General features: G+C 42.4%; 1 protein-coding gene across 5 annotated transcripts in view; it reads left to right on the forward strand.

Annotated features, from left to right (window-relative positions):
- PPP1R1C (protein phosphatase 1 regulatory inhibitor subunit 1C) overlaps positions 1-27,712 on the forward strand; it is an 88,972-nt gene that overhangs the window by 57,601 nt on the left and 3,659 nt on the right. For 3 of the 5 annotated variants that reach the window (XM_042860658.2, XM_024114786.3, XM_065561931.1), the window contains one exon: positions 20,695-20,844. The exons of the other annotated variants lie outside the window; for them this stretch is intronic. In XM_042860658.2, the coding sequence (XP_042716592.1) occupies positions 20,695-20,844 (150 nt within the window). The remainder of the gene's footprint in view (positions 1-20,694; positions 20,845-27,712) is intronic. 5 annotated transcript variants of the gene reach the window in all.

The raw sequence follows: 27,712 nt of genomic DNA on the forward strand, positions 1-27,712 counted from the left end.
AATTGAAATTTTCCAGAGGACAGAAAATCTGTTTTCCATCAAGTTCTAGTGTTCAGATACAGGGAGTTGATGCATGAACAGCTCTAGCATTTACAGTGATGGTTGACTGAGCTCATTTTGTGAAATTCCTGCTTGCTCTTTCCTCTAAAGGAACCAACATGCAGCATAAATCATTAAAAACATGATGTCCCTCCTGAAATATGTTATTTATTAGAAGCAATTAATACAATATGTTGCCACGAGCCAAATCTGGAACCCGTTAGGCCAACTGGAAGGTGACTGATGCATCTCATTACTTTGTGACTGCAGGTTAACAAGTTATGTGGATGTGGCCTGGCTAGATGGTTGGGACTGCTCTGCAAAGGCTTCAGTGGCCTAAGTAGTGTCCACCGGCCCTTACCTAACCCTCTTATGGAGCAGGTGGTGAATGGGAAGAGCCATGTTACAGTAGCAGCATCCCTCTCTTAGCTCACTGACCCCTCACTTCCTGCATGCTGCTGCTGCTGTACCACTTGCATTGCCTTCCACACCCAGTCCCCTCCCTTTGTGCAACCGCATTACCCTGATTCAGCTCTGGGGCTCTCCATGGCAACAGAAGAGGAGGCAAGGATTTGCCTTGCTGTGCTGGGATTGGTGTGCCTCACTCACTTAATATTAATGCACTGTGGCACTGCACCATCAGCGTGCTGTGTTTCTTCATGTGTGTAACTTCCTGTGATGCCAGTGTGAGCTACATATGTAAATCCTGAAGCACCGAGAGAGGAGAATTCACCCTGTAGTCTTGTACCTTTATGGGGTTTTCTTTTGCTAAGTGAGCAGCTTAAGTGTATCACAAAATGTATATTCAGATTTAGTTTCAATGAGTCTGATGTTATTTTGGCTCACACTCCCATACCTGCTTTGGGTTTGTTTATGTTCATCATCAGTGTTTCACTCAGAATGCACAAGAACCATGGTGCACATTTCTCACTGCACCACGGCCTTGTCCAAGCTTCCCTGAGAAATCCCATCTAATGTACTGGAACAAGCAACCGAGCTTCCTCTAATGCTATTATAGCAAATGACAGGATGTTCCTGTGTATTCTTTGTAAAGATGCTACACCTCCGGTGTCCTTGTTCTCCCCCTCCCCCTGTCCCAACTTGCAGGAGAATGACTCAAAGATACAATTAAAAATAATTTGAGTTAAATTAATTAGTGAGTCACTGAATTAGTGAACGGGCTACATTACCACCTCAAGTTCAATTGGCAGCCACCACTCTGCTTCTGGCTGCAAAATTGGCAGACACTGCTGTAGCCTGTATTTAATTTCCGACCATTGGCAGCCTTGAGCACATTTCATTTCACACAGCTGGCAGCTTCTGCTTCAAAATGGCTCCGGCCTTGGCTGCAATAAATACCAAGTTACTGTTAGAACGAGGTGTTCAGTTGAGATTAAGCTTGATATCTGTGATACAGCAAAATGAGGATGTTTGTGTTAGCTTGCTATCTGCCTCTATTACCTGGCATGTGGATATAAAAAAGATTGTACCGTTTACTACTATCAGTCCCTAAACTTCCATAGGTAGTTTAAGGGCCTAATCCAATGCACACTGTAGTCGATGGGAATCTTCAGCTCAGCTGTAAATCCACAAGACTGGTACTTTCGCAGATAATAACAGCTAATGTGGTTTCTTTTCAACTGTGTAACTTTACTCTTTGCTAGAAGGAGGATAAGTTTTAAAAAAAATGTTTGTCTACACATCAGCATTTACAGCTTGTGAATAATTAACATTATTGAGTATTCGTTATCTGAGACCTAGAGAAACAATGTAAACACTACTGTGACATTATTTGCTTGTAAGCAGTAAACAGCAACATTAAAAAAGTAACTTTTTCCAGAGGTAATGGCATAAGAATTAAAATGTGGGAGAGTCAGTACTTTATTTAATATATAAACTAGAAAGTGCAGGAAGAACTGGCTGTGTTGTTCTAGTTACTTGGGGTATGTCTGGCGGGTAGGGTTCGATGTATGGGGGGATCGATTTATTGCATCTATTCCTGAATCGATGCCTGTACTCCACCTCGACAGGAGGAGTAAGCGGAGTCGACGGGGGAGCCATGGTGGTTGATTCGACGCCGTGAGGACGGCCAGATAAGTCGAACTAAGATACTTCGATTTCAGCTACGTGAATAGCGTAGTTGAAGTTGCATATCTTAGTTCAAACCTCCCCCCACTAGTGTAGCCCAGGCCTTGGTCGTGAAATGTACAGAACTTACAAATTCCAAGAACTTTTGCAATGTTACAAAATTAATTAATTAAAAATTTGTTCAAGAGCTCAATTAAAACAGCTTGTGAACAAAAGGTGATCTTTCTGTATAAGAAGATGTAACAGACTCCACTGCAGCCACTCATTTGGCAAGATTACACTGGTCTACAATTTTTGAGAAGTCGTCTGCTTCAGAGATAAAATGCGCTATTTATTATGTATTTTGATGGGCTGAATTCAAATATGACAATTAAAACAACTGATTGGCTACTGTTTCTAAGATATTTAAGTTTTTACATTTTATGTCTATGTATATTGTGTAGATAGTAGAGTTTTAATCATAAATTGTAAACCTAGGTCTTTTCATGTGTTTATGGTTGCTTTACATGATAATATTTCACCTGTCCTGTTTATGTAACACTTTAAAAATCAGCAAAAGGGTTATATAAATACAATTTATTATGAAACAAAAGGCAAAAAACTATTATGTACATAGTTTAGTCCTATTCAGTGTCTACTCGGCGCTTCTTGGCTTGTCTCTTGTATTCATTAAATGGAGCATCTCTTGTCACTGTCCAGCAATAGTCTGCAAGCATTGATGGGCTCCATTTGCCCTGATAGCGTTTCTCCATTGTTGCAATGTCCTGGTGAAATGGCTCGCCATGCTCGTCGCTCACTGCTCTGCAGTTCGGTGGGAAAAAAATCTAGATGAGAGTGCAAAAAATGTATCTTGTGTGACATGTTGCAACCAAGGCTTTTGTATGCCTTGAGGAGGTTTTCCACCAACAACCTGTAGTTATCTGCCTTGTTGTTTCCGAGAAAATTTATTGCCACTAACTGGAAGGCTTTCCATGCCGTCTTTTCCTTGCCACGCAGTGCATGGTCAAATGCATCATCTCAAAGAAGTTCACGAATCTGAGGACCAACAAAGACACCTTCCTTTATCTTAGCTTCACTTAACCTTGGAAATTTTCTACGGAGGTACTTGAAAGCTGCTTGTGTTTTGTCAATGGCCTTGACAAAGTTCTTCATCAGACCCAGCTTGATGTGTAAGGGTGGTAACAAAATCTTCCTTGATTCAACAAGTGGTGGATGCTGAACACTTTTCCTCCCAGGCTCCAATGACTGTCGGAGTAGCCAATCTTTCTTGATGTAGTGGGAATCTCTTGCACGACTATCCCATTCGCAGAGAAAACAGCAGTACTTTGTGTATCCAGTCTGCAGACCAAGCAAGAGAGCAACAACCTTCAAATCACCACAAAGCTGCCACTGATGTTGGTCATAGTTTATGTACCTCAAAAGTTGTTTCATGTTGTCATAGGTTTCCTTCATATGGACTGCATGACCAACTGGAATTGATGGCAAAGCATTGCCATTATGCAGTAAAACAGCTTTAAGACTCGTCTTCGATGAATCAATGAACAGTCTCCACTCATCTGGATCGTGAACAGAGTTGAGAGCTGCCATCACACCATCGATGTTGTTGCAGGCTACAAGATCACCTTCCATAAAGAAGAATGGGACAAGATCCTTTTGACGGTCACGGAACATGGAAACCCTAACATCACCTGCCAGGAGATTCCACTGCTGTAGTCTGGAGCCTAACAGCTCTGCCTTACTCTTGGGTAGTTCCAAATCCCTGACAAGGTCATTCAGTTCACCTTGTGTTATGAGGTGTGGTTCAGAGGAGGAGGATGGGAGAAAATGTGGATCCTGTGACATTGATGGTTCAGGACCAGAAGTTTCATCCTCTTCCTCTTTCTCGTCTGACTCAAGTGAGAATGATTCTGGTGCATCCGGAACCGGCAGTCCTTCTCCGTGGGGTACTGGGAGCTGATGGAATGTTTGGATAATGCACAGTCCACTTTTTCTTCTTTGACACACCTTTCCCAACTGGAGGCACCATGCAGAAGTAACAATTGCTGGTATGATCTGTTGGCTCTCTCCAAATCATTGGCACTGCAAAAGGCATAGATTTCCTTTTCCTATTCAACCACTGGTGAAGATTTGTTGCACAAGTGTTGCAGCATATGTGTGGGGCCCACCTCTTGCCCTGATCTCCAATTTTGCAGCCAAAATAAAGGTGATAGGCTTTCTTAACCATAGTGGTTATACTGCGCTTTTGTGATGCAAAAGTCACTTCACCACAAACATAGCAGAAGTAATCTGCACTGTTCACACAAGTATGAGGCATCTCTGCTCACTTTGGCTAAACAGAAATGTGTCCCTTTGCAAAATCAAACACCGACAAATAAGAGAGCACGACACTGTATGATTTCTAGAGCTGATATAGGGCAATTTGTTCAGCAGAGTGATGTAAGCTTCGTTATGATTGCATCATCCATGATATGATGCAATTCATATCATGTATGATGCAATTCCAGCTTCAGATTGCATCATTCATTATTTTGCCTAAAAAGCAAGTACTGTCCAAACTCAGTCATAGATTTATTCATAGATCCAATCAAAGATGTATTTTAGTCATTTCTGGTTTAAATTGAGATCCCTTCCCTTTATAACTGACCCAATAGCATATCTTGAAAACTAGAGCCCATCAACAATTTTAAGCATCATTTTCATTCTCAGTGACCCAGAATTAGTAAAGTTTGACTACATTTATTTCAGAAGCATTTTGGCCGTAGAGCAGAGTTATTAATCTTTATTTCCTGTCATCAATCATCTGACTAAGGTCAAAGGTTAATATCCATATTACATGACAGACGCCAGTATCCCCTGACTCCAGTGATAACTTGCTTTACAAGCACTATGTGGGTAAGCTTTTCAGTGATTTACGAGTTCATCTCATTTAAAATAACTCCTAGTCCCTTAGGTGTTTTTGAAAATCCCTCCCCCCCCATATATAGATCTATATAGAGTTTTATTTTAATTGTGGAAATCTCCAGTTTCCAAAAGTAAAACTGTGTAAAGACAACTTGGAAATCGTGAGTACTGTCTAAGGACCATATTGAGCTTTGTATGCTCCCTGTTACATCAACTTTTGTTGAGTGCATGTGTGCAGTGAGTGACAGAGCAAAATTGCCCCAGTTAAGAGTGTAACCTTAGTAAGGCTTTTAAGTAGCTCGCTCTCTCTTTCTTTTAAGAAAACATACCTTTAAACCCAGTCCTTCAACTTTTAATGTCAACTTCATTAACTTCATTTGGGATCAGGATTAGGGCCTTCTAAAAAAACCCAATGATTTTGAGGCAGGGCTTTTGAAAAAGTGTGTTTCACATAAGAAACTGTCATGACTCCATGTAAATAGTCATGTGAGTATGTACAGCAGGAGACAGTGATGGGGTTCTTCTGTACAACTTGAATAAAACCAAGCAGGATTCCAGAGAGGAGTTGATGTCCGTTATATTGTTCTTTCTGGAATGGTGCCTCAAGATTATTTATCTTGATTTTTCCCATCTGGTTTCTCTCTGATCTGAGCAAGTGTCCAAGTTAAATACTAGGCTTGTGATTGTTCTAGCTTTCGAGGGCTACGTCTACACTACATACCACTGATGGCGATGTGCAGTGTAGCTATCTGCAGCAGTGAAAAGTAGGCTGCCTCCACATTGTCCAGGAAGGTGTGGTTATCCAGGAACCCTATGAACCCTACATAGCTATCAACTCTATGAACCCTACAGTAGCTCAATTTTTCCAGTAATGACAAATTGAGCAAAGCCTGCATGGCCCATAAAAAAAGGTTTAAATTCTTCTAAATTTCCCTTTATCATCTACTATTCCCTATCCTGCTCTTTTTTTCCTGAGAGAGTCTAAGTGCCTGTGGCTTTTCCCAGTGAACCATCAGAATACTGTGTGAATTATATGGCCAATCACAATGAACCAGTGCAGCTTGACTATGAATCCTGAAAATGACCTGTTTGTGATCAAGCTGCTGAGTAAATATTTTTTTCAGAAAGGTGAGTAATGACTAATTTCAAGGAAGTTGTGAACTCATGACTATCCAGAAGCAGAAAAAGAGGCTAGATTGTTTGCTGTAAATACTTCACTCACCTCTAATGTTCACCTTTGCTAGGCACTGGGGGCACAGGAAGAAGTCTATGCAAGCGGAGTGCTGAGGCTGATGAGGTGAAATCTAGCCCAGGGCCAAGATACAGGACACTGTTCAGTTGAAGGTTTCACCAGGGTTATTCCAATTGACAGGAATAGCAACTTCTTGACTATATAAGACACCTAACTGTCTGTAAGGTACTTGGATCTGAGCACCTCATAATCATTGTAATATATTTATTAGAGCTGGTTGGAAACTTTTCAATCAAACCTCTTTCTGCAGAAAAATGCAGTTTAGTGAAAACCTAAATGTTCTATGGAAATGTATTGATTTCAACAGTCCAGATTGGAATTGAGAGACCTCTCAGATTAACTAATAGTTTTGTGATTAGAGCACTCATCAGGGATCGGGGAGAGCTAAGTTTAAGACCCCGCTCGGAATCAGGCAGACCAGGGACTTGATCCTGAGTCTCCAAGATCCCAGCCCTCACCATCAGGCTCTTCTAGGAGGTGTCTCTGCCAGAACTTTTTTGAAAAGCATTGTTTTCATTCTGCACTAGAACAAAACCACATTTTGAAACTTGTACATTTTTTGAAAAACAGAATTGTTGTTTTCCAGCCAACCCTAGTATTTATCATCACAACCCCCCTGTGAAAGAGGGCAGCAATATCCCCACTTTACAGATGGGGAACTGATGCACTGAGAAACTCTGGGCAGGTCTACACTAGAAGTGCTAAATTGGGGCATCTGCAGCGCATCTGGTGAAGATGCTCTATGCTGACGGGAGAGCGTCTCCTGTCAGCATAATTACTCCACCACAGCAAGAGGCAGAAGCTATGTTGGCGGGAGAGTGTGGTGTGGACAGCGCTTAGGTCGCTGTAACTTGTGTTGCTGGGGGGGGGGAGGGGTTGGTTTGTCTTTTTCACACCCCTGAGTAACATAAATTAGATTGACTTAAGCAGTAATGTAGGCCTGCCCTATGTAACTTGTTCAAGTTCACACAGGAAGTCTGTAGTACAGCAGGGACTTAAATCTGTGTTTCCCAGATGCAAGGTCAGCACCCTAACCATTATCCCTTCTCCCTGACACCACGTCTGAAGCCAGATAGATGCCATTCTCCGTCTGGGGGGGAGACCAGGCTATGATTGATTGTTATGAATATGAAAAGCTGAAGTATAAACATGAAATGCTTTTTAAGTTACCAAAATGTTTTTTGGCATCAATGCTCCCCCTAGTGGCTCTTACGTGGTTTTTATTATTATTATTTCTGATCAGTTACTAAATTCAATTTGTAAAGGAATCATAGTAACAATTTTAAAGCATAGAAAAGAAGAGTTATAACAGAAAAGAGAGAAGTGATTTTAAAGACTACAGAACTGCTTTGTCTGATGTCTCAACATTATCTTGTCTAGTTTGACAGCAATTACTAATCACTTACACATAACTATTTCCCCAAGTCCTAGGAATATTTGGGTCCTGGGATATGGGTCAAGCTCATTTCTAATTAGAACCTTGTTAAGTATAACAGAGTTCAAACCCAGCTGCAGACAGTACAGTTCTCATATCAGTGTGTTCAGGGTCTGAAAAATCTGGGTGTGTTTGCAGGTGCACTGAATTTTTGTTTTTATGCTTTGCAGAGAAAACTAGTAAACTGATATTTGCTCACACAGGTTGCTGTTTGTTTTTACCTGAAAAATTCAGTATAATCCACAGTGGTTTCTTTCAGGCTCTAGCTATTAATGTAAGTGCCAAATAATGTGTTTCCACAATTAAATTCTGGTTGTTCTGAGTGCTGCTGCAGGGTATTTTGCTACCTTAGGCCAACTGGAAAATGTATGTCTCTCACAGCATTCAGTCACCCACACTATAAAGAGTCATTACAGATTTTGCTCCCCCTAATGTTTTGCTGCCCTTGGCAACTTGCCTGCTCAATCTGTACAGTAGAGTGGGACCTGGTTGTATCCAGTGCAGTTCAAATACTTGGTAGCTATGGTATTTTCTGATGCTTGAATAGTAAGGTGATATGCTTTAAGGAAAATTGACTTGAATGTCTGTTTCAGGTAAGTAAAACCATTGATATTAAAACAATAGCACCAACCCAGCATGTTTTTGTTTGATGTATTTTCATTTGATTGAAGTATGCATTACTTTTACTTTCTTAGTACACTTCTGGAAAACCTGTATCTTATAGCAAAGTGGTCCTATGCCCTAGCTAAATTTAAGTCAACACTTCAGTTGCTAACCCTGTAAATATAGGAGGAAGAAAATAGGGCTGGTTAAAGTGCTGACTTGACAAAATCAAAGCATTTCACAGGAACATGCCTATTCCATCAAAACTCTCAACAGAAGCCAGGCATGGACACACCTGGTTGCCTGCCAGGCAGCAGGGCTGCCCAACTCCTTGGCTTTGTGGGCTCCCAGACAGCCCAACTGGTAGGCTACTTGGGCAACTGTGCATTCCACCTCCTTGGGATTTGCAGCTCCCAACTCTGCCCAGGTCCCTGGCAGCTTACGTGGCCCTGGTCTGTCTGGCTCTCTTGGCTGGTTGGCTTCGCAGCTTCCTGGGCTATTCTGCTCCCCACCTGTCAAGGTTTCTGTACTACCTGGCCTCTGCAGAGCTCTAGAAAAGAACGTAAACCTAGTTTTCACAGCTGGGCAGGAGAATCATCATGGAAACAGAAAGTATTTTTAAACTGACGATGGGAGGCTTGATTCTTATGCTGATATATATTCCAAGACTCATAATACTTATTCCCAGGCTGTGACATTAACATAAAGCCTTGGTGCAGAACCACACCAGCCCCAGGGGAGCTTTGGGAAGCAGTATCCCTTAAGAAGAGCTCTTGTGGAGTTTAGAAGCATTCAGTAATCTGTGCTGTTTCTTTACGTCTGTAGCAGGAAGCCATGCAGATGTGGAATTTTCTGGGCAGAAGCTCAACAGGGAATCAGAGAAGCTTTGTAGATTACCGTTTTCCTAGAGTGAGCTCCCTCAATGGCCAGCCAGCCATTGGACTGCCTTGTCCCTATCCTTTTGAGAAGCTTAGTTCTCATGGGGCACTAGCTTGTCTATTGAGGTAGTTCTAAGTCTCAGGTTGTGGCCAGCCTCTCTGCAGCAAATAAGGAGGAAGTTCCTTGTATCCTATTTCCCTTTTTGAACTCACAATTGGGCCTTTCTTTTCTGATATACGCATCATCATCATTAATAATAATAGCACCTCACTCTGAAGGATACCAAAGCCCTTCACAAATTGTTTACATAAATAAATCTAACACTTCCAAGGAGGGCAGCAGCGAAGAGGCCATTTGACACACAAATGGGGGTGCTGAGCCGACAGGAAGGGAAAATGTTAGTCCAGGCTATTGTGGCTAACTGCTGCTGTTTTAAAAAAGAAAAAAATATCATGAGATTTTCAGTGTTCATGGAAAGCAGGATATTGTTTGCTTTCCCCTCCCCCACATCCACTAGGAACTGATATAATACCCAATTTATCTATGTCACGTGGTTGAAGGCTTGGCCTCTCTGAGATTTGACTCCATGCTTGCAGGCAATCAGGATAATTCAAAACTGATGTGTACACTGCTTAGTCTTTCAATGCTGCTTCTAAGATTGTTATGGTTACTGAACAAGATCAGTATATCCAATGATCATTCATGCGAGATTCTGTTAGGCAATAGGGCTGTACCTGCCTGTAATGAGGGCTGAATTTAAAAACAATGGGGTTGCAGAGGTGTCGCTGAGGAACAATAGGATTGAGCAGGTGTTAGGGAGAGTTTAATTTAGCCTACAGAACCTTTATTACTGGTGATGGAGGAAATTACTGCCTAGCAAAGCAGGCAGAAAGATTTGCAATTTAACTTGCAAATACAGCAACTTCCTTATAAATATGAATGATCTCAGGCCTGGTTAAGACATGAGGAGCTTGCATTAAACAATTACATTGTTTGTATTTAAACATATTCAAACAGATGGAGACACCGCAGCCACTAATATAGTCTGTTTTGCCCCCTGCTGTCTGGAATTCTGCCTTTCAAAATGGAGGATGACCTCCAGTTTCTGCCACCAGACCCACAGCCTTATATAACAGTAGCAGCTCCCCACACACACACAAAAAGGTGTGTTCTTAACATGGGTCCATTGTAATCATCAGCAGGACTTGAATGTGGGCCTATAGGGCTACCAAGCAACCAACATCCCCACACTGCCACCCAGCAGCAGCTGTAACTTGTCTGCTCCCTGTGACCACAATCCTCAGAGCCTGCCCACCATGGGAAGTTCCACCTCAAGATATCTGACTGACAATTGTCTTGGTGATCCCTGATTCGCTCCTTGATCCTAAATATAACCATGGGGTGTAACAGGAAGTGGCCAGGCAACAGTGTGGATTCCTATTTAGCTGTGATGACTGCCATGCTCCTGAAATTGACTCAGAGACTCTCGCTAGGATTCTAACTCTCAGGATCCCAACACAGCTCCAGGTACCTGATATTGACCTTCAGCCTGATTCTTGACTTTGACTCCAGCTTGACCCTCAGCTTGACTGTTTAACCCTGACATTGGCTTTAACTCCTGCCTTCAGATCCTACCACTAGTCCTGCCTACCTTTGCCCAGGATCCTGACATAGAATCATAGAATATCAGGGTTGGAAGGGACCTCAGGAGGTCATCTAGTCCAACCCCCTGCTCAAAGCAGGACCAATCCCCAACTAAATCATCCCACATAGGGAACCCTGTTAGCGAACATAGGTTAAAATAGCAGTGAAGAGGCAGCAATTCAAGTTATCAGCTTGAGTTAACCCCAGGTTCCTGTGTCTTCACTACAATTTTTAACTCCAGTTAGCTAGTGTGGGTAGCTAACCCAAGTTAAGAACATGCTCTTTCTTTGCATTGTAGGCATACGTCAGTCAGCAGCTGGGTGATGCAGCATCTTTAGCTGACAGTGATTAGGATTTCTCTAATGCAAATCCAGGATGTATTAGCATTTAGCACGAAGAAAGCCTTATCCTCAGTACTGAGGGGTTAATAAAACCATGATGGCTGGCTTTGCCCTTGTAACGATAACCTAGAATACCTGGAATAGTTCAGTAGACCTGGTTAACTCGGATTGTAAACTGTGGTTTGGCTAAGTAGAATATCAGTTACAGAGAGGAGAGGAGAAACATTCAAGCATATGTTCATCTGGAGTCAGATTATTCTGAAATGGATCCGAGCTGTTTAGATGATCTCAACAAACCCCAGACAAGTAAGTAGTGAAAATTAAAAGACTTGCTCTTCCTGGCAGATTTCTGCTTAGGTACAAAAACTACAACTACAGTAAGTATATTGTAAAGAAAATGGCATGCGCCTGCTACTTGAAGACCACCCAAACCACAGGTGTAATGTGGATAATTTGACTGCAGATATATTTGCAAGCTGGCCCATCAATTTTGTTTCCAATTGCCACACTGATTGCCTCATTTGTTACATATGTAGAAAAGAGCACATCCCCCCTGTTACTGATTTATCAATGTCTGATTGTGTGAGTACCAAGAATGGTGTTTCTCCTTTGCCATCACATCCTTGATAGCAACATTATAATAAAGATAATCATCCTTGCTCACTGAAGGTCTGAGCAGCAAATTTAACAGCTAAGCACAAACAATTCAGATTTTTGACATAAGACAAGTAAACTGGATCAATTAATCTGAAACTCGCAGTACATGGGATTTGCAGAAGATGAAAGCAGTTAGCTTATTGACTGAACACATATTTGAATTTTCTAGTGAAGATTTTGGTGCCACTTTGGGTTTAAAAAGTCCACCTTACCAAAGTGCTTTCTGACTACTCCTGCTGAATTCAGGAAGAATGAGTTTCTTTTCTAAAGAGACCAACCTCAGACGTTGTGTGGCCAGGGCAGTAATGATAGCTTTAGAGCTCCCATTAATGAATCTTGTTGATGTACCTCACGATGCAGAAGAAAAATGGTCTTTTTGGTCACTTTGCTCAAAACACTGTGGAGAACCTGTGCTAGAAGTTGTGGAAAGTAAGGCAAAGATGGGGAAAAATAAAAAGAATGAAGGCAAATGAAAAGACCAAGCCCAAGAGAAGGAAAAGGGGAAGGATAATGCCCATGAAAAGAACAGCAAAGGAGAAAATGAAGAAAGCCAAGAAGAAGGATTTTGATGCCATGCAGAAACTTGGGGAAGCTGAGAGAGGAGTTAGAATAGTAAAAGCTCTACTGAAGAAGACATGCAGGGGAAAGAGAGGTCTCATCTTCAATTATTCTCTGCCTCCCCATGTATCTCTCTCTCTCTCTGTCCCTCTCCTCAGCTGCCTATTGCCTTCCTGTCAAATACTTTCTGAACTCAAGATGTGGCAATTCCTTTCCTCCCCTGTTTGAGGTTTCACAGCCTCTGGCATATGCCAGGAAGTGAGATGGTAGCGTCACAGTGCAACTTTCCAAGAAGAGGACAGCAGTTGGGGAATTCCAGCTGCATTGTGAACCGCAGACACTGGAATCGGATTTGCCCACCAAAGGGGGATTGAGAAGAGCTCATCAAAAAAATTTTCAGTGGAACAGTTTTCCATTAAAAATGCAAGCTACACAGAAAGTGCAATGTTTTATGGGACTGTGACAATTTCAGCAGGAAAAGGTCAAATCCCTTCAGTAAATTTCAATTTGATGTTTATATTAAAGTATTAATTTTAATATATTATATCAGACGTAGCCAAACTTACTGACCTTCTGAGCCACATATGATAATTTTCAGAAGTTTGAGAGCCCCGACCAGGCATGCCTCGCAGAGTAGAAGCCACGACCCTCCCATTCCCGCAGGGCAGAAGCCCCTAGCCCCACCACCTCACCGGAGGGCAGAAGACCCAAGCTCCCCCCTCCCCTCCAAGTTTGGTAGTTGGATAATGGTGGGGGGGGGGTCCGTGAGCCACACTATACTGTAAAAGGCTCGTGAGCCATGGTTTGGCCATGCCTGTATTATATGTGACACATACCATACATACATTTTATAGAAGTCTAAATGCATTGAATCAACATAACATTGAAAAGAAATATTCTGACACTATCAAAACCAAACACTTCAGTGGTCCTGAATTGACATTTTTTTTTATTTTGATTTCACAGGGAATTTTAAAATTTTGTTTTTCATTCTTGAATAGAAGGGTTTTTTTCTGACTATCCTGTAGAATGGAAATACCAGCTCTAGAATTGAGGATGACACATGGATTGGTGGGCCAGCTTTGTGCATGTGGTATGAAGTCCCTGGAAAAGTGGAGCTCTGTGCAGCTGCAAAAAACGGAGTCCTCGGACTGCCATATCATTTTTTATGAGCACTATGTGCACTTTTAAAATCCAGATGCCCCATCTGATACGGTACACTAACAGTGTTGTGCATTGCCACAGATGTCACCTCCATGGGGACAGCAAAAGAAAAGACACTTAGTGTTACTTTTATACAAAGTCTGTTATTATTAGAATTAGGGGAATATTTGAGGTTTATTTTTCACTTCAGAATGAAACAAAGATTTCACATTCAGAGCTCTTAAATAATTCTGCACTAAATTACAGCCATGTTACCCCATTGAAGTCAATGGGACTCCAGTGGGCATTCAGCACATTGTATGTTTCAGCAAAACATCTGTATAGAAAAGGGCCCCAACCCAAACTTTTGGTGAAATTTGGATCCAGATTCTGATCCAGATCAGAACTTAACAACTGCCCCTGTTTAATGAGCTGAACCAAACCTCAGTTTATAAGCAGTCTTTAATTTAGAGAGAGTTTGAATTTGGCTCCGGACTTTGCGGTGTAAGTCCATCTCTGCAACTTCACCAGAGTTTCTCAGTGTGTAAATCAGTGCAAAAACTGTCCCTGTGTATAATAGTTTTAGCCTAAAGTTCAAACTCCTCCATATTCCTAGTCTTTCCTTTTCCTACATAGCCTGGGCCAAATTCTGCCTTCGGTGTAACCTTATTGAAGCTAGTGGGGTTGTATGGGGTGAAAATCTTCACAATATTTGTCTCCCTGAGAATAAAAGATTTGCCTGTGTGCAAACATAGCTATCAGGAGAGAGTCCCTGTAACAGGGTGGCTGGCCCATTAAAAGAAACTGGCTCAGCTCTCCTGCACCAGTCCAGATGCTGCCAATGAGGTCAAGTAAGAGGGCAAGGGGGAGCTATAAAAGATGAGAGTGAGAGCCCACTTGGTCAGTCAGGAAGAGCAGGAGATGAGTGTGGCCAGAAAGAGGAGGTGGTTCCTGGGAAAGGTCTGAAGGCAGGACAGTAGCAAGAGGGGTTTGCTGGCTGGTGTCCCCAAGCCAGAGAGCTGACGGTTGGAGGAACAGCAACAGTGGGTGAGTCCTGCTAGCTCTATATGGGAGAGCTGGATCCAAGGGCCAGAGAGGGCTGAAGAAAGGAGGGGCAGTGGAGGGGCTTACCACCTAGCAGCTCCTTGCCGGAGAGCTGGGCCCCAGAGAAACCAAGAGAGGCTCCGAGCAGTGATGCCGTGGGGGTTCCTGTTGCGAAAAGCGAGGCTGTGCCCCAGCAGGTAGGGGCAGAGGAACAAAATAGGACTGATAAGGAGTATGGTGGAAGACTCTGGACTGGTGATTAAAGCCCCTGGACAAATACTTGATAGTGGGGTTTTTTTGACAGTTGTGAGACTGACAGTCATCTGATTGTAAATAGTTTTGTCTTTAAAGGTAGTTAAAAGACCTTGGGTAGATTCACAAAGGGATTTAGGTGCCTACCTGCCACTTCAGGTGCATATGTCCAAAACTTGAACACAAAGAGAGGTTTCCCAGTTGTCAACCCCAAGTGGAGATAAATACCTCCCTCTGCCTGGAATTAGGCACCTAACTTCCTTTGAGGGGTGGAGCTTAGGCCTCTACCCTTCCTCAGCATTGCCTACTGGCTAGCTTAGGTGCTCCCTACTCAGTGTGCTGGCTTTTTTGAATTCCATTTCTGCCCCAGGAATTGAATAGGGAGCCTGGGCACCTAACTAAGAGCAGAGGATTTCACTGGGCAACAGAGCACCTAAAGTTAAACATTGAAATGCAGAACTGAAAGGCTTGTCTGCATGGTCAGATAGTGTGCGGTAACCAGGATGTAAATCTATAGCACCTTAGCCTGCCATGCATTAACTGGCCATGTGGATCCTGCTGCCCTGTACTAAAAGGTCTGTAGCAGAATCTAGAGGGCCAGTTCATATGCAGCAGGCTAGAGCACTGTACAGTCACACCCGTGGCTTGCTCTGTGGACAAGCCCTATGTCTCCTCTGTGGATTTAGTCCCTTGATTTTCTTATTCTTAAAGGTTAACACGTCACAAAGTGAACAATTGGTCTTAGAACATCTCCGCTCATAGGTGCAATTCCGATTATGTACTTAGCATGATTTTCAGCGTCCCTGTGGGCACAGCACCTTTGAGAAGCTGTCTCTACTGATTTAATTTAAGCACACTAGCTGTCAGCTATTATGCGATTATGGGTAACTGAGATGACAAAACGTCAGCCAGAAAACTCCAACTCACACGCAAACCCAGACATCCAACCTCTGCTGCCGACCTCTCAAGCAAGTGCCTGTAAAGAGTAAAGAGATGAGTGTTGCACATATATGAGAAACTATCATATATGTGCAAGGTCTAGTTGAAGTTGTTGGAATATTGGCCCGAGAACCTTCTTACATAAAGATCAGTTGAGAACTGGGTCTTGCTTTCAGCAGGCTAAATTGAAGGCAAGTGGAGCGTATTATAAGCTGAAACATCTATTTGGCTGACTGCGGGGGCTTCTGCTTATTATCTGACGTCTTAAGACTGGCTGACTTGTGCAGTGGGAAGGCTAGTGGGGGTGTTAGGGAATCAGCAAAATGAGATGTTTACATACTAGTAAGAGCTGCTTGGAGCTATGAAAGCCTTAACTTTTACACTTTTAGAGGCTGTCAGGGAGAGATGTATACTAGTCAGTAACAAGGTAAACTGACCTCAATCTCTAGTACATGCTTTATTCAATCTGTGGAGGATTTACAACAGCATTTTTGTGTTGAGGCTGCTGCTTTGTGCTAATCATATCATGCTAATGCTGCTTAAAGAAACATTTAAATGCAGGGAGAGGAAAGGGAATAGAAAGTGCAACTTGAGAGAATAAAATGGAAAACAGCCAAACACGTGTAATGTGCATGTATTGGCCACTTATATTGCTGGTTGTGGCAGCAATGACGAGGGGCATATTGATTTTAGTGAGGGGAGGATTAAGCCCAGATTTTTGTAATTTAAGACTTAACAGGAGCTAAGTGGGCAGTTTGGTGACACTTAACAGGCATTTAGCAAATGAGTTCATTCCTGTTGCATGATTGCTGAATGACCATTTGTGATGGTTTATGGGGTTATGGTGCACTGCTGGGTATGGTGATGATATTCTAGAGATGCTACTCCAGCTGTGACCCACATAAAACTGTCATGTTTGCCAGTAGTTTATTTTATTTGTTTATTGTCGCTGTATATAACACAGTGGTGGACGAAATAGAAAGCTTAGATTGTGTTACTGAATAATTTCTTTTGGTTGCATGACTTCATTTCTTCCCCATGCACCTGTGGATAGACAGGGAACAACCACCCCATATTATACTAACCCTACATTTTTTTTGTCACTGAATTACAATGCACTAAAACATTAACATGCTTAAAGCTGGCACTCTTTCCTTATCCACTGTTGTAAACTCTTGTTGGTAATAATGCCATGGAATCCATAGCACGTGCTGTAATCTGTAGGCACACCAACACCTGTTAAGGAATGAGCCTTAAGTTTGCATTTCCTTAATTACTTTAAATCAGAATGACCATAATGCAGGTTTTGTATGCAGGGCCGATGAGGGTGGGGGGGGGGAAGCCAGTACAAATTACCGGGGCCCAGCAGTCCGGAAGGGGGCCCGGGGCCCCGCTTCCTCCACCCCTCTCGTCACCTTACCGGGGTCCGGAAGGGAGCCCGGGGCCCGGCTTCCCCTCCCCCCTCTCGTCGGCCCTGTTTAGCCGGTCCGCCCTTGCTGGGGGGCCCGAAAAAAAATTTTCACTGGGGCCCGAACCTGCTCTCGGCAGCCCTGTTTGTATGTCAATGAACCACACAGTTGTGCCTTTTAACTCTAATTTTGGGGCCCGATGCATTGTTAGCATCGTCTTTGATATTTTACACAGATTTATTGTAAGTAAACTGCAGCTGTTTGAAATCGATTTCTAATTGTAACTGAAAATTAAAATCAAGTACTGTATAGACTTCATCCTCTTTCCAGTGAAGAAAATGACAAAACTCCCATTGACCTCAATAGGAGCTGGCTCAAGCCCTGTATTTTAAACAGTGTAACAACCCTGGTTGTGTTCATGCAGCCCATTGACTCACTCGAGTAAGGGTGGCATGACTACGGTCTGCATCATGGGCCAAAACCTGAAGTTCTTGATTATTACAGTACTTTGTCCTTTCTCAGGCAAAACTCCCATTGACTCAGCGGGCCAAAGCTAGCAGGAGGGACATATCTTATTTAGGGTTCAATTGTGATACCACCATAGAGCACAGAGTAGGAGATGATGTGATATTGCCCTGCCTCTAGGAGAGCTCCTGGAAGCATTGTGCTTTAGACAGCTACACTGCCTTCAGGAGCATCTGCGGAGCACATCTGCTGTGCCTGCCTTGAAGAAGGGCCCATGTGTGCTTCCCCAGAATGGGGCCAACTCTGCCTGGCACAGAAAGTGAGTAGGGGCATAAGCACACAACCTGTGAGGCATCAGATGCTGGCAGTGGCACTAGACTCAAGCCATCCTTGTACTCAGAGGAGGAAGGGAGGGCACAAGGGGAAGTTCCTTTAGCGTCCTCCCTTCACACCTGCACAGTTATAACCTGGCACTCAGCACTGAGTCAATCTCCCATTGACTATGCTACCCTCAACTGAGCTCTGACTACAGTGGCAGTTTGCCTGAACAAGGCGATTAAGTGAAAATGAATAAACCTTGCAGAACAATCCCTTGATACAGATTGCAAGTCACTTATGCAAAGGGAAAAGAAGAAAGCCCAAAATAGGCACTTGGGAAACTCTATCACTTCCCTTCTTGCTGCCTGATTTACTGTTTTACAACTGCCTGGGTCTCTTTCTTCAGTACATCTTAAACTATTTAAGGACTTAATATAGCTAGGATAAAACTTAAACTGTTTAGTCAGAGGAGTTTTGATTAATAAGGTTAAAGGGCTTAGGGTATATTTTTCCACTGTGGTGTGTGGGAAATTAACTAAACATTTTCCATGAACCATAATGAGATGAGAGTTGTGCTTCTTAAATCTTTGTCATATGAAAAAAATTAAGTACAATAATGCATATTTGGCATCTAAATTATATTGAACCTGGCCAACATATACAGTGTAATATAGCCTACAGTGTGTGTATGTATGTATGTAAAATATTTGGAAGAGTAGACAAGTATATGGAACTATTATGAATTTTATGTATGTGGAATTAAAATGATTTCCAATGTGTTATAGGGATTTTATTGGAATGTGAAATTGGGACTTTTTTGCACATCACGTATATTTTACATTTATATACAGAACATTTGAATCTTTGTTTAAAAAATAATTCAATGATGTACATCATGCTGAAAATGCTTCCACTCTCTGAAAAATTAAAATAAACAGTGCCAACTGTTTGGCCAGTAGCATTGACTTTCTGGGACAGCATCTTGGCTGGTGTCACTGTCATAGGTCTATTGATTTCATTGAAGCTGAGTTCAATGGAGTTATGCCAATATACACCAGCTGAGCATCTGCCCCTATATGCTTGCTGACCTTTAGAGGAGTAGTGGAAATGAACTGAACCACCAGGTAGCTGAAGGCAGTAATCCACACATTATCTCTTCCTGAATTCTTACTGGAGTAGGGCGAATGGACGATAGTTAAGCAGCAAGAGCTGGAGCCTACAGGCTGCTGAGCTGAGGAAAGATGTGGAGAGGGAGCGTGCTTGTCGCATGCTTTGCACCTGTGAAAGGAGGCTTGTATATAGTGGGCCTGATCCCGTAAAATGCTGAGTGCCATCAACTTTCACTGAAGTCAACAACAGAGGAAGGTGTTTTACACCTGGCACGATTGGGCCTGGTGTACAGAAATGTGCAGCAGGTTGAGCAACGTGACTAACCTCTGTACCTAAGAAGGTGTAGCCAGGACAGAGATGCTTGAGCACAGTCGAGTGACAGCACTGCTATGCTTAGCCACCATTTTGTAGACGTTTCAGTCACTCCTCCTGCCAATCCGGAGTAATGGCTCATTCATGTGTGCCTAAGAGGTGCACTTAGTAGAAACTGAAAACAAGGGCAGCTGTGAGGGGCTTGGTCCTGACCATAGCCCAGAAATGCACTTGATGATCGTAAGAAAGCAATAGCTCTCCTAGTGAGAGGCTCCGTGTCTCCTGCCCTATGCTGGGTACAGTTCCTGCAGGCCCCCACCACACTGCAGCACCCGCTCCTCCCAACTTACTGGATCGCAGCTTTCAAAACACCATGTATAGCAGCCCTCAGCATTGTTCCCCCTCATCTGACCCCGGCAAGACAGAGGCCTAAGAGATTGAGTTTGCTGCTGGGTTAATACACCTCTACCTCGATATAACGCTGTCCTGGGGGGCCAAAACATCTTACCGCGTTATAGGTGAAACTGCGTTATATCAAACTTGCTTTGCTCCGCCGGAGTGCGCAGCCCCGCCCCCCCGGAGCACTGTTTTACCGCGTTATATCAGAATTCGTGTTATATCGGGTCGCATTATATTGGGGTAGAGGTGTATATGCTTGGGTCTAAAAGCTGAGCTCTATCAGTGCATGTAAACAGCCTCACATGCTGCTTCAAGTGTCATCTCGTGATTAGAAAACAGTTTAAAAAATACAAATAAGGGAACTAATGGTCTGATCCTACAAGAACTCCCAGTGCAGTTCACTCATTAAAGTAGAAGGGCATTGTGGGTATGTGGAGCTCTTAGCAGATGAAGCCCTAAGTCAACTTTCACAGCCTTTAATAAAACCCAACTATTTCTGATATTTTTCATTTTCTAATATAATTTTGTTTAAAATATCCATGCAGGTTGTGCATTAATGGTTCAGAACAGATCTTTGTATAGAGATGTCAACATTTTCCAAAGGCACGTGTGCTTTTGTGACCGTCCATTTCTCAGTGCTCTACCTCAAACACCACAAAGGGGCCTAATTTTCAGAAAGTGCAGCACACTGACCCTCTGAAAATCAGGCCTAAAAGGGGACTCAGGGAGGGCAGCAAAAATTAGCCATTTTGGAAAACTTAGGTTGAGACATTTTGTCAAGTCCTGAAGGTTTGTCACTTTTATTGTGTATATACACATAACAGAGCAAAAAGCAATTTCTTTCATAACAGGAGTGCGTAGGTTTTTGTTTTTATTACTATGTTTTTAAATCTGTTACATCTGCAGGCAGTGAACAGGCAGATTCTATTAAATGTAATGGTAATCACCACTCCTCAGGCACCATACAGCAGCAGAGAGTAACTGAGGCAGATGATCAGCTTATGAAACCAAGGCGGAAAGATACACCATTTCAGCACCAAGCACCGTTTGTTCCAGGTAGGGCGCTTCAAGATGGACAATAGACTTTTAGATAGAGAAAGCCTTATCCAAATTCTCATTGACATTGATGAGCCTTTCTTTTGACTTTTATGGGAGTTGGAATAGGCACTACGAAATGAAGACTAAGAATGTAATGGGGCTTTTGTGTGAGTTTCTGTTGCTGGGCCTTTCTGAGAGGAATGAGGGATGTGCCACGTTGGCATTCAGGTGTTGCGATGCTCCCGCCCGCCCCTCCCCTCCTTTCCCAGTGTAAACCATTTGTGTTCTCCTGTTCGTGGATACTGCGTGGTACTTGGGGGTAGGAGTGTGGGATACAAATCTTTGGCAAGGTATGAGGGGCCAGATCCTTACCTGGTGTAAATTGGCATAGTTTCACTGAAGTCAGTAGAGTGATGCCAATTTATGACAGCGGAGGACCTGGCCCATTCTTTCTCTAGACTGGTATTCAGAGGGGTGGAATGAACCCAGAGACCAAGTACATCACCACTATGAGGCACTTGGTGTTCACTGTGCTCCCAAGACTCATTCCTTGGCCACGTGGTATCCATTTTAATTTTCTTTTATAAACTGTGTTTAAAAAACTCATGCACACAAACACACACTCACACACACAAAACCTCCACTTCTGAGACACGAAGTGGCACCATGTGAATGAGCATGCTCCAGCCAATATAATGATGTATAAAACTGAGTTTATTACTAATAAGGGACTTGATCGTGTGTGTGTGTATATTCTTTGAACATATTGGTAACTAGCCCTCTGAAGATCTATTAAAACATAGAAAATCAAAAAGATTAAGATGATATTTCTAGAACACTTGTTTTTCTGTCTCTAAATTATTTTCCATAAAACAGAAGCGTCTTCTATTCAGATACTAGAAATCCTAATTCCTGTTGGAACACTAGAAATCCCATTGTACTACTGGCATCAGTTGCGTCCTGTGCAATCATGTAGTGGAATAAAGGGATGTAATTCCAACAGCCTTTGGGCGTCCATGCAGAACTGTCTTGGATTGCAACCCCGGGCACAGAAGGTTGGGGAGAAAAGTGGCAGGGCACGCCAGAGGGGGTAGCCTCGTTGGAAGCAGTACATTGTTTCCACGTGGGGAAGAGTTACTTTCAAGAGGGGAAGCAAAGAAGGAGTTGTGACTCTCTTTCAGTGTTCCCCTTGACGTGGCCAGCTACACACCACCTCATGCTCAGAGCTGAGTTTAAAGGCTCCACTTAGCCCTATTTGACATTGGACCAAGTCAGTTAACCTGTGTGTGCCTCAGTTTTCTTCCTGTATTGTTCACTATGCTGTACAGAAGTGCCTGCCTTAATTGTAAGTTATTTTATTTTAGGGGTCAGAGCAAACCTCAGCTGTACACTGTGGTGGAGATATGGGGCCATTTTTTTAAGCAAAATAAAATAAGAAAATGAATTCCACATCCTTCAAAGGCATCAATGAGTTGTGTCATGTGTGCTCCATTTGCCTCAAATAACCATTGTTTTTGTCAAAAATAAATGAACTAACATATTAAAAAGTGATTTTGGGGGTGCCTCCATTTTTGAATGTCCAACTAGAGACAATTTAAAGAAACGTGATTTTTCAAAGGACTGAGCATCTGCCCTCTGAAAATTTTGGCCACTTCAAAATGTCTCATGTTGGGGATTCAAATCAGTAGTCGTTTCTGAAAATCTTGGCCTGCGTGTTTCTCGTAGAGATGGGCCCAAACCCAAAACTTCATATCCAAACACCCCTCTATACACTAGGGCGTTCAAAACACGAACTCAGATCTAAATCTGAGTTTTGCAAATAGCCATTATATGTCTAATGTGCCACAGTGTAATCCAAACATGTCTGGGCTTTGTGGGTGGGGACTGGGGAGGAGGCAGGGTACACAATGTTAATTCAGGCTCACATTATTAAATCAGTCCCAGATCTTATCTCCAATTTTTAGAACAGATGTAATTACAGTAACATTTGGTAATTTCACATCTTGTGCTACCGATTAACCTTCTAAACTGGTGTTTTGATCAGGTGGATAAAAGCAAAAGTCAAGCTGTTGATTAACCACCGCAGATTTTATGATGTGACCATGGAAATGTCATAAAGTTGCTTCATTTGCGCTCATAAATTATCAGGAATCCACAAATATGCTTTGAGGCAGTGATTTCATCTAAAATGCATTACCAGTTCAAAGTGTATTAGTGCACGCTTGCTGCAAATGGTTTGGCATTCCGTCTTTTTTCATCAGCATTAATTGGATTAAATTATCTGCAGTGAAATCTGAGCCTTTGATTAACACTTCTTGGCCTGATGGGGTTAAGAAAGCAAGACAAGAAAAAGGGAAGGCTCCAGGTAAAATAAAAAGCAGTGCTTATGCGGTCTTTCTTTTAGCGTGGGCTAGAGAATGAGTTTGAGCAAAGTAATTTTAAAGCACAGCCGCCTAAAGACACCAACTGATTGTTGGGTTGGGGAAGCAGGAGAGAAATAAGGGGCAAGGGAAATCAGAACGACAAGTGGAACTGAGAAGTAGTGCTGTAGAACTGATGGTGGAAGAGCAAAACCACCTACAAGAAGTGAGGTTTCAGAGTAGAATTTAAAACCTGAGCACAGGGACTGCGGAGTAGCAAATGAACAGAGCAAATGCAATGGAGCAAGAAGAGTGTGAACAGAGTGACCTTAGGGCATCCAGAGTAGAAGCAGAACAGAACATCCTCTGAGTAAGCAACCTCAGGGCAGAGTGTCAACAGAGCAAAGAGTGAGAGGGGTGAAGCAAACTGAGAAGTGGCTCAGGGCAGAGCATATTGTGAAAGCAAAATAACCTTAGGGCAGAATATAAGCAGAACTGATCGAGAGCATGAGTGTAAAGATGAACTCACAAGATTATTTGCAGTCTGAAAAAACAGATATTTGGGGGCAAGGGAGACTCATTTATGGATCAGCACTCAGACATATCGCATTACAATTATTATTATGAAATCTATAACTGTATATGTTGATCTTAGCTCTCTCACATGTACAGAGCAACATCTGCTGCCTAGAATTTTGCCCATTACATTAATATTGTATTGTTTTTTTCTGAGTGATATTTTAGAGTCTATATTTGTGGTTTGACCTTGGTAAACTCTTGTATTGATGGATATAGATAAACCCTGAACAGCAGCTGCTCTTGTACCTCTTTCTTACTATTAAAAAAGGGCACCGGGTATGGCGTACATTGCTAATGTAACATGCATTAGGATCAGAATGAGAGAGGATAAGAAGAGTTTAGTTTTGTCTTTCCAGTTTTGTTTTCTACTTAATTAACACGGCTATGGAATCAGTTGTGAAGACTGTGATGGTGACCAAGGTTACAAAACTTTTATCTTAGTATCACGGAATAGATGATTGTTTAGTAAACAATTTAGATACTTCTAAATAAAAGGGTATTGGGTACAGATATGGGCACAACTCAGAGATTGGCCCAACTAGTTCAGAAAACTTAAAGTGCATTATCTCTAGCAATGTAGGATATTATTTTATTATCTGCTTATCGCTGGCTTACTGCTGAGTCAGCTAGTTCAAACCACATAATCTAAAAAGCCCTAGAAAGTGAACTTGGAGAGGCTTTAAAGGCTGTCTGTCTGTCTGTCATAGTATCTCTTTGGCCTTGTCATAACATTTTGTACCATTGCTGCCACTATGGGGAATGTTGGGAGATCTTAGAGGTCTAGCGTAGGCACAGCTTTGTGACTTCCTGCATTTTTGCAGTCACGGATGTTCATTGCAGATTAGGTGAAAAAGCTAGAATTTTGTCCTGGTGGATTAAGCGGCTCCACCATGTGGTGCTTTAGAAGCATCCTAAGACAGTAAAGAAGTCATGTAACTTCCATCAAGGCTGAACAACAACAACAAAAGCTTTCACCTCTGAAAATACACAACAACATGAAAGCAAAAAGTCCCAGTTAAGTGAATTTATTTCTTTAAACATTTGTAAACATTTATTGGGGTGCAACAATCCCAAACTTTTCCCAACAATATCTGGCTCGCTTATGTAAGTTAATGCTGACAATGTCAGTAGGACTTTTGCCTGCTTATGGACTGCCCGGTGTCAGAATTGTTGTGAGTAAGCAGTGGGCCAGTTAGCTGCTGGACACTGGTGGTTTCTGTGTTGCAGCAAGAAAATCTGACACCCAGTGCATAGAGTATAACTTGGGGCATGGGAGGGGGAAGCAGCTGTTTATTAAACATGGTTAGATGTTATCAGGTGTTTCGCCATCTGCACATCGTTACACTCTAGGTTGTTTTACTTCGTAGCTAGGTGACACGTTCCGTAATACCACTGATCATATGGGCTTGCCTTCATTTTGGAAAACTGCAGTGCAATAGTTTGGAGCTTACTGTGTAATATGATGAGGCTTGTGACAAAGGTGATGGTGGGCTGTAGGTCGGGGAGATCAGTACATAACACTGATTGTTTCCTTACGAAAAACACAGGTTTACATGAGAAACAAAAAGTTCAGTGTGCAATGCTCACTCAATAGCGTAACTCCCACTTTGGAATTGCACCCTAAAAAATAAACTTCACTCTTACCAAAATGTCATTCCATGGAACTACATCATACTGGTCTTATGTCCTGTGTCCTCCCCTTTAGCCGTAGCTCTTGTTTCATCTCCTAAAAAACCCCAACTCTTCAATATGAAATATTCTGGCTCCTAGCAATTTCTGATTGATCTTTTTATTTCGTGTTCATTAAACAGGTACAGCAAATGTGCATATATAGCTTCTCCAGTGAGAAACAACAAGAGATGAATTTGCAGAGCCATCACATTGTTTTGAGTTGAATGCTCATAAACCTACATTTGTGGGGAATTAGAACACAAGTATTTCTCTTCTTTAAAGCCATTACCTAAAGCACTTGTCCCTGTTGTATGTGGGCACCCAAAATATTTGGTTGTTTTTTTTTCCACTTCTCACAGTTATGCAGTCTGATGCAAGTGGTTTAAAACATACTAGATAAAGCAGAACTGCGTTGAAGGAGCTGGATTAATTTTGGGCATTTTTAGACGTGCTGTGATGCTGCTAAGCCAGTGAAGAGGCCCATAATTTGCCTGCTTGATTTAAATCTGAATAACTGTTTGCCAGTGATTTGGGTGCTGTAATTCTTGACAGTAACAGGAGATGACAACACAGTATGGAGCACTGATTGACAATATTAGAGACAGGGCTGACAGCACTGCCTATTAAGGTTTCCTGACACCCCTTACAAGACCCTGTTTTAAGTTGTTTACAACTTTGCCAAATTTTAACTTTTGGGGATAATTTTTTTTTTCATGTCGAGTGTCTGCCTCACGCTGATCATTTTGGAACAATTTCAGCTAAAAAGGTTTAGTTGTTTCTCAGAACGATGCTGGGAGGAAATACATTGTTTTGCAAGGCTAGAAAATTCTTCTCTTTGGGAGACTGTTTTAATCCATGTGTTAGAGCAGGGGCTTGAAATTTGGCAAGGGGATGGCCTTTGTGTCAGGGATATGCCTCTTGCTTTTCCTGTGAAATTAAGCCCACACTTGGCCAATTTATAACCTCTTTGAAAAATCTTTTTGCACATGCTCAGTAGAGACATTTTACAGTTTAGTAATTAATATCTTCAAAGATTCCACTGAGCATGCGCTATCTCCTCACAGTTCCTATGTATTACAAGAGGAGGGTCTGGTGAGACTGGGACTGGTGTGGGGCGAGAGAGAAACTGTGATGGGGAGTTGGTGGGGAGAAGTAGGAACCAGGAAGGGAGACCGGGCCTGGTTGGACAGGGGACTGGGTGCTAGGGGGAGACTGGAACTGCCCGGGCATGGAGACTGGGACTGGGGAGAGAGTGGAACTCAGATGGGGAGCTTGGAGGAGGAAACTTAGGCCTGGCTGTGCAAGGAGATTGGGATGAAAAGCCTAAAGAGTGGAGATTGGGCCTGGTTAGATAAGGAGAATGGGACTGGGGCTAGGAGTCAGGGGTGGGGAAGAGGCAGGACAGGGACAGGTTGGAGTGGATGAAGCAGAAGGGATCAAACTTGGAAGGAACAGGCAGAGGACATGGAGAACACTCTATGTCACAGCCTGCAACTGAACTCAAGACTTCTGAGTCTCACCCTTCCTCAGTTGTCAGCAAATATCTGTGACACTCACTGCCAAATGATGTGTCCCATCTACCTCTAGTGCTGGTCCGCATAGAGGATAAGAACCTACTATTGCTATCAGTAACTATTTGAGCTCAAGTGACAGAGGTCGGTATGGTAGATCTAATGGTTCCAACCCTGCTGATGAACGTAGGTGGTCAATTTGATGCCACGTTATATTTATTTTTTTCTGGCTTTTTAAAAAAACCATAGGAAATTACCCTCAAAAATTACATTAAAAAGTCAATCACTAAAAAAATTAGGAAATGTCAGACTTAAGGTTGCCTGTGAAATCTGAATATTTACCTATACAGGATTGAGTGCACATGATTATCAGGTTCAGAACCATGGGCTAGATTCTGATCTCAGGTATGCCCTGTATAGTCCACTGAAATTAATAAAGTTACTCCAGATTTCTGTCAATGTAAGTGTGACAAGTATCTGTCCCCATGTTTTTTAAGGAGGCAAATTACCATAACTGTGTTTCTCATAGAACACATTAGGTTATTGAAACTGAATAAGTGCCATTGACTGTAATTGGCTGCTCTTCATGCAACCCATACAAATTTAACCCTTACGCTTCAGAAAAACAACCACTCTAGTGTAGTAATAGACTAGAACTGGTTGGTTTCATATAGTACCACATGCTAAGAGAATTACCATGACATTGTCTGCCATTGTTGATGGATAGAGCTGGGCAGAAACTGGATTTTTAATTTCTCAGGGAAT

The sequence above is a fragment of the Chrysemys picta genome, chromosome 11 (assembly GCF_011386835.1).
Source record: "Chrysemys picta bellii isolate R12L10 chromosome 11, ASM1138683v2, whole genome shotgun sequence".
Taxonomy (NCBI): Eukaryota; Metazoa; Chordata; order Testudines; family Emydidae; genus Chrysemys; species Chrysemys picta.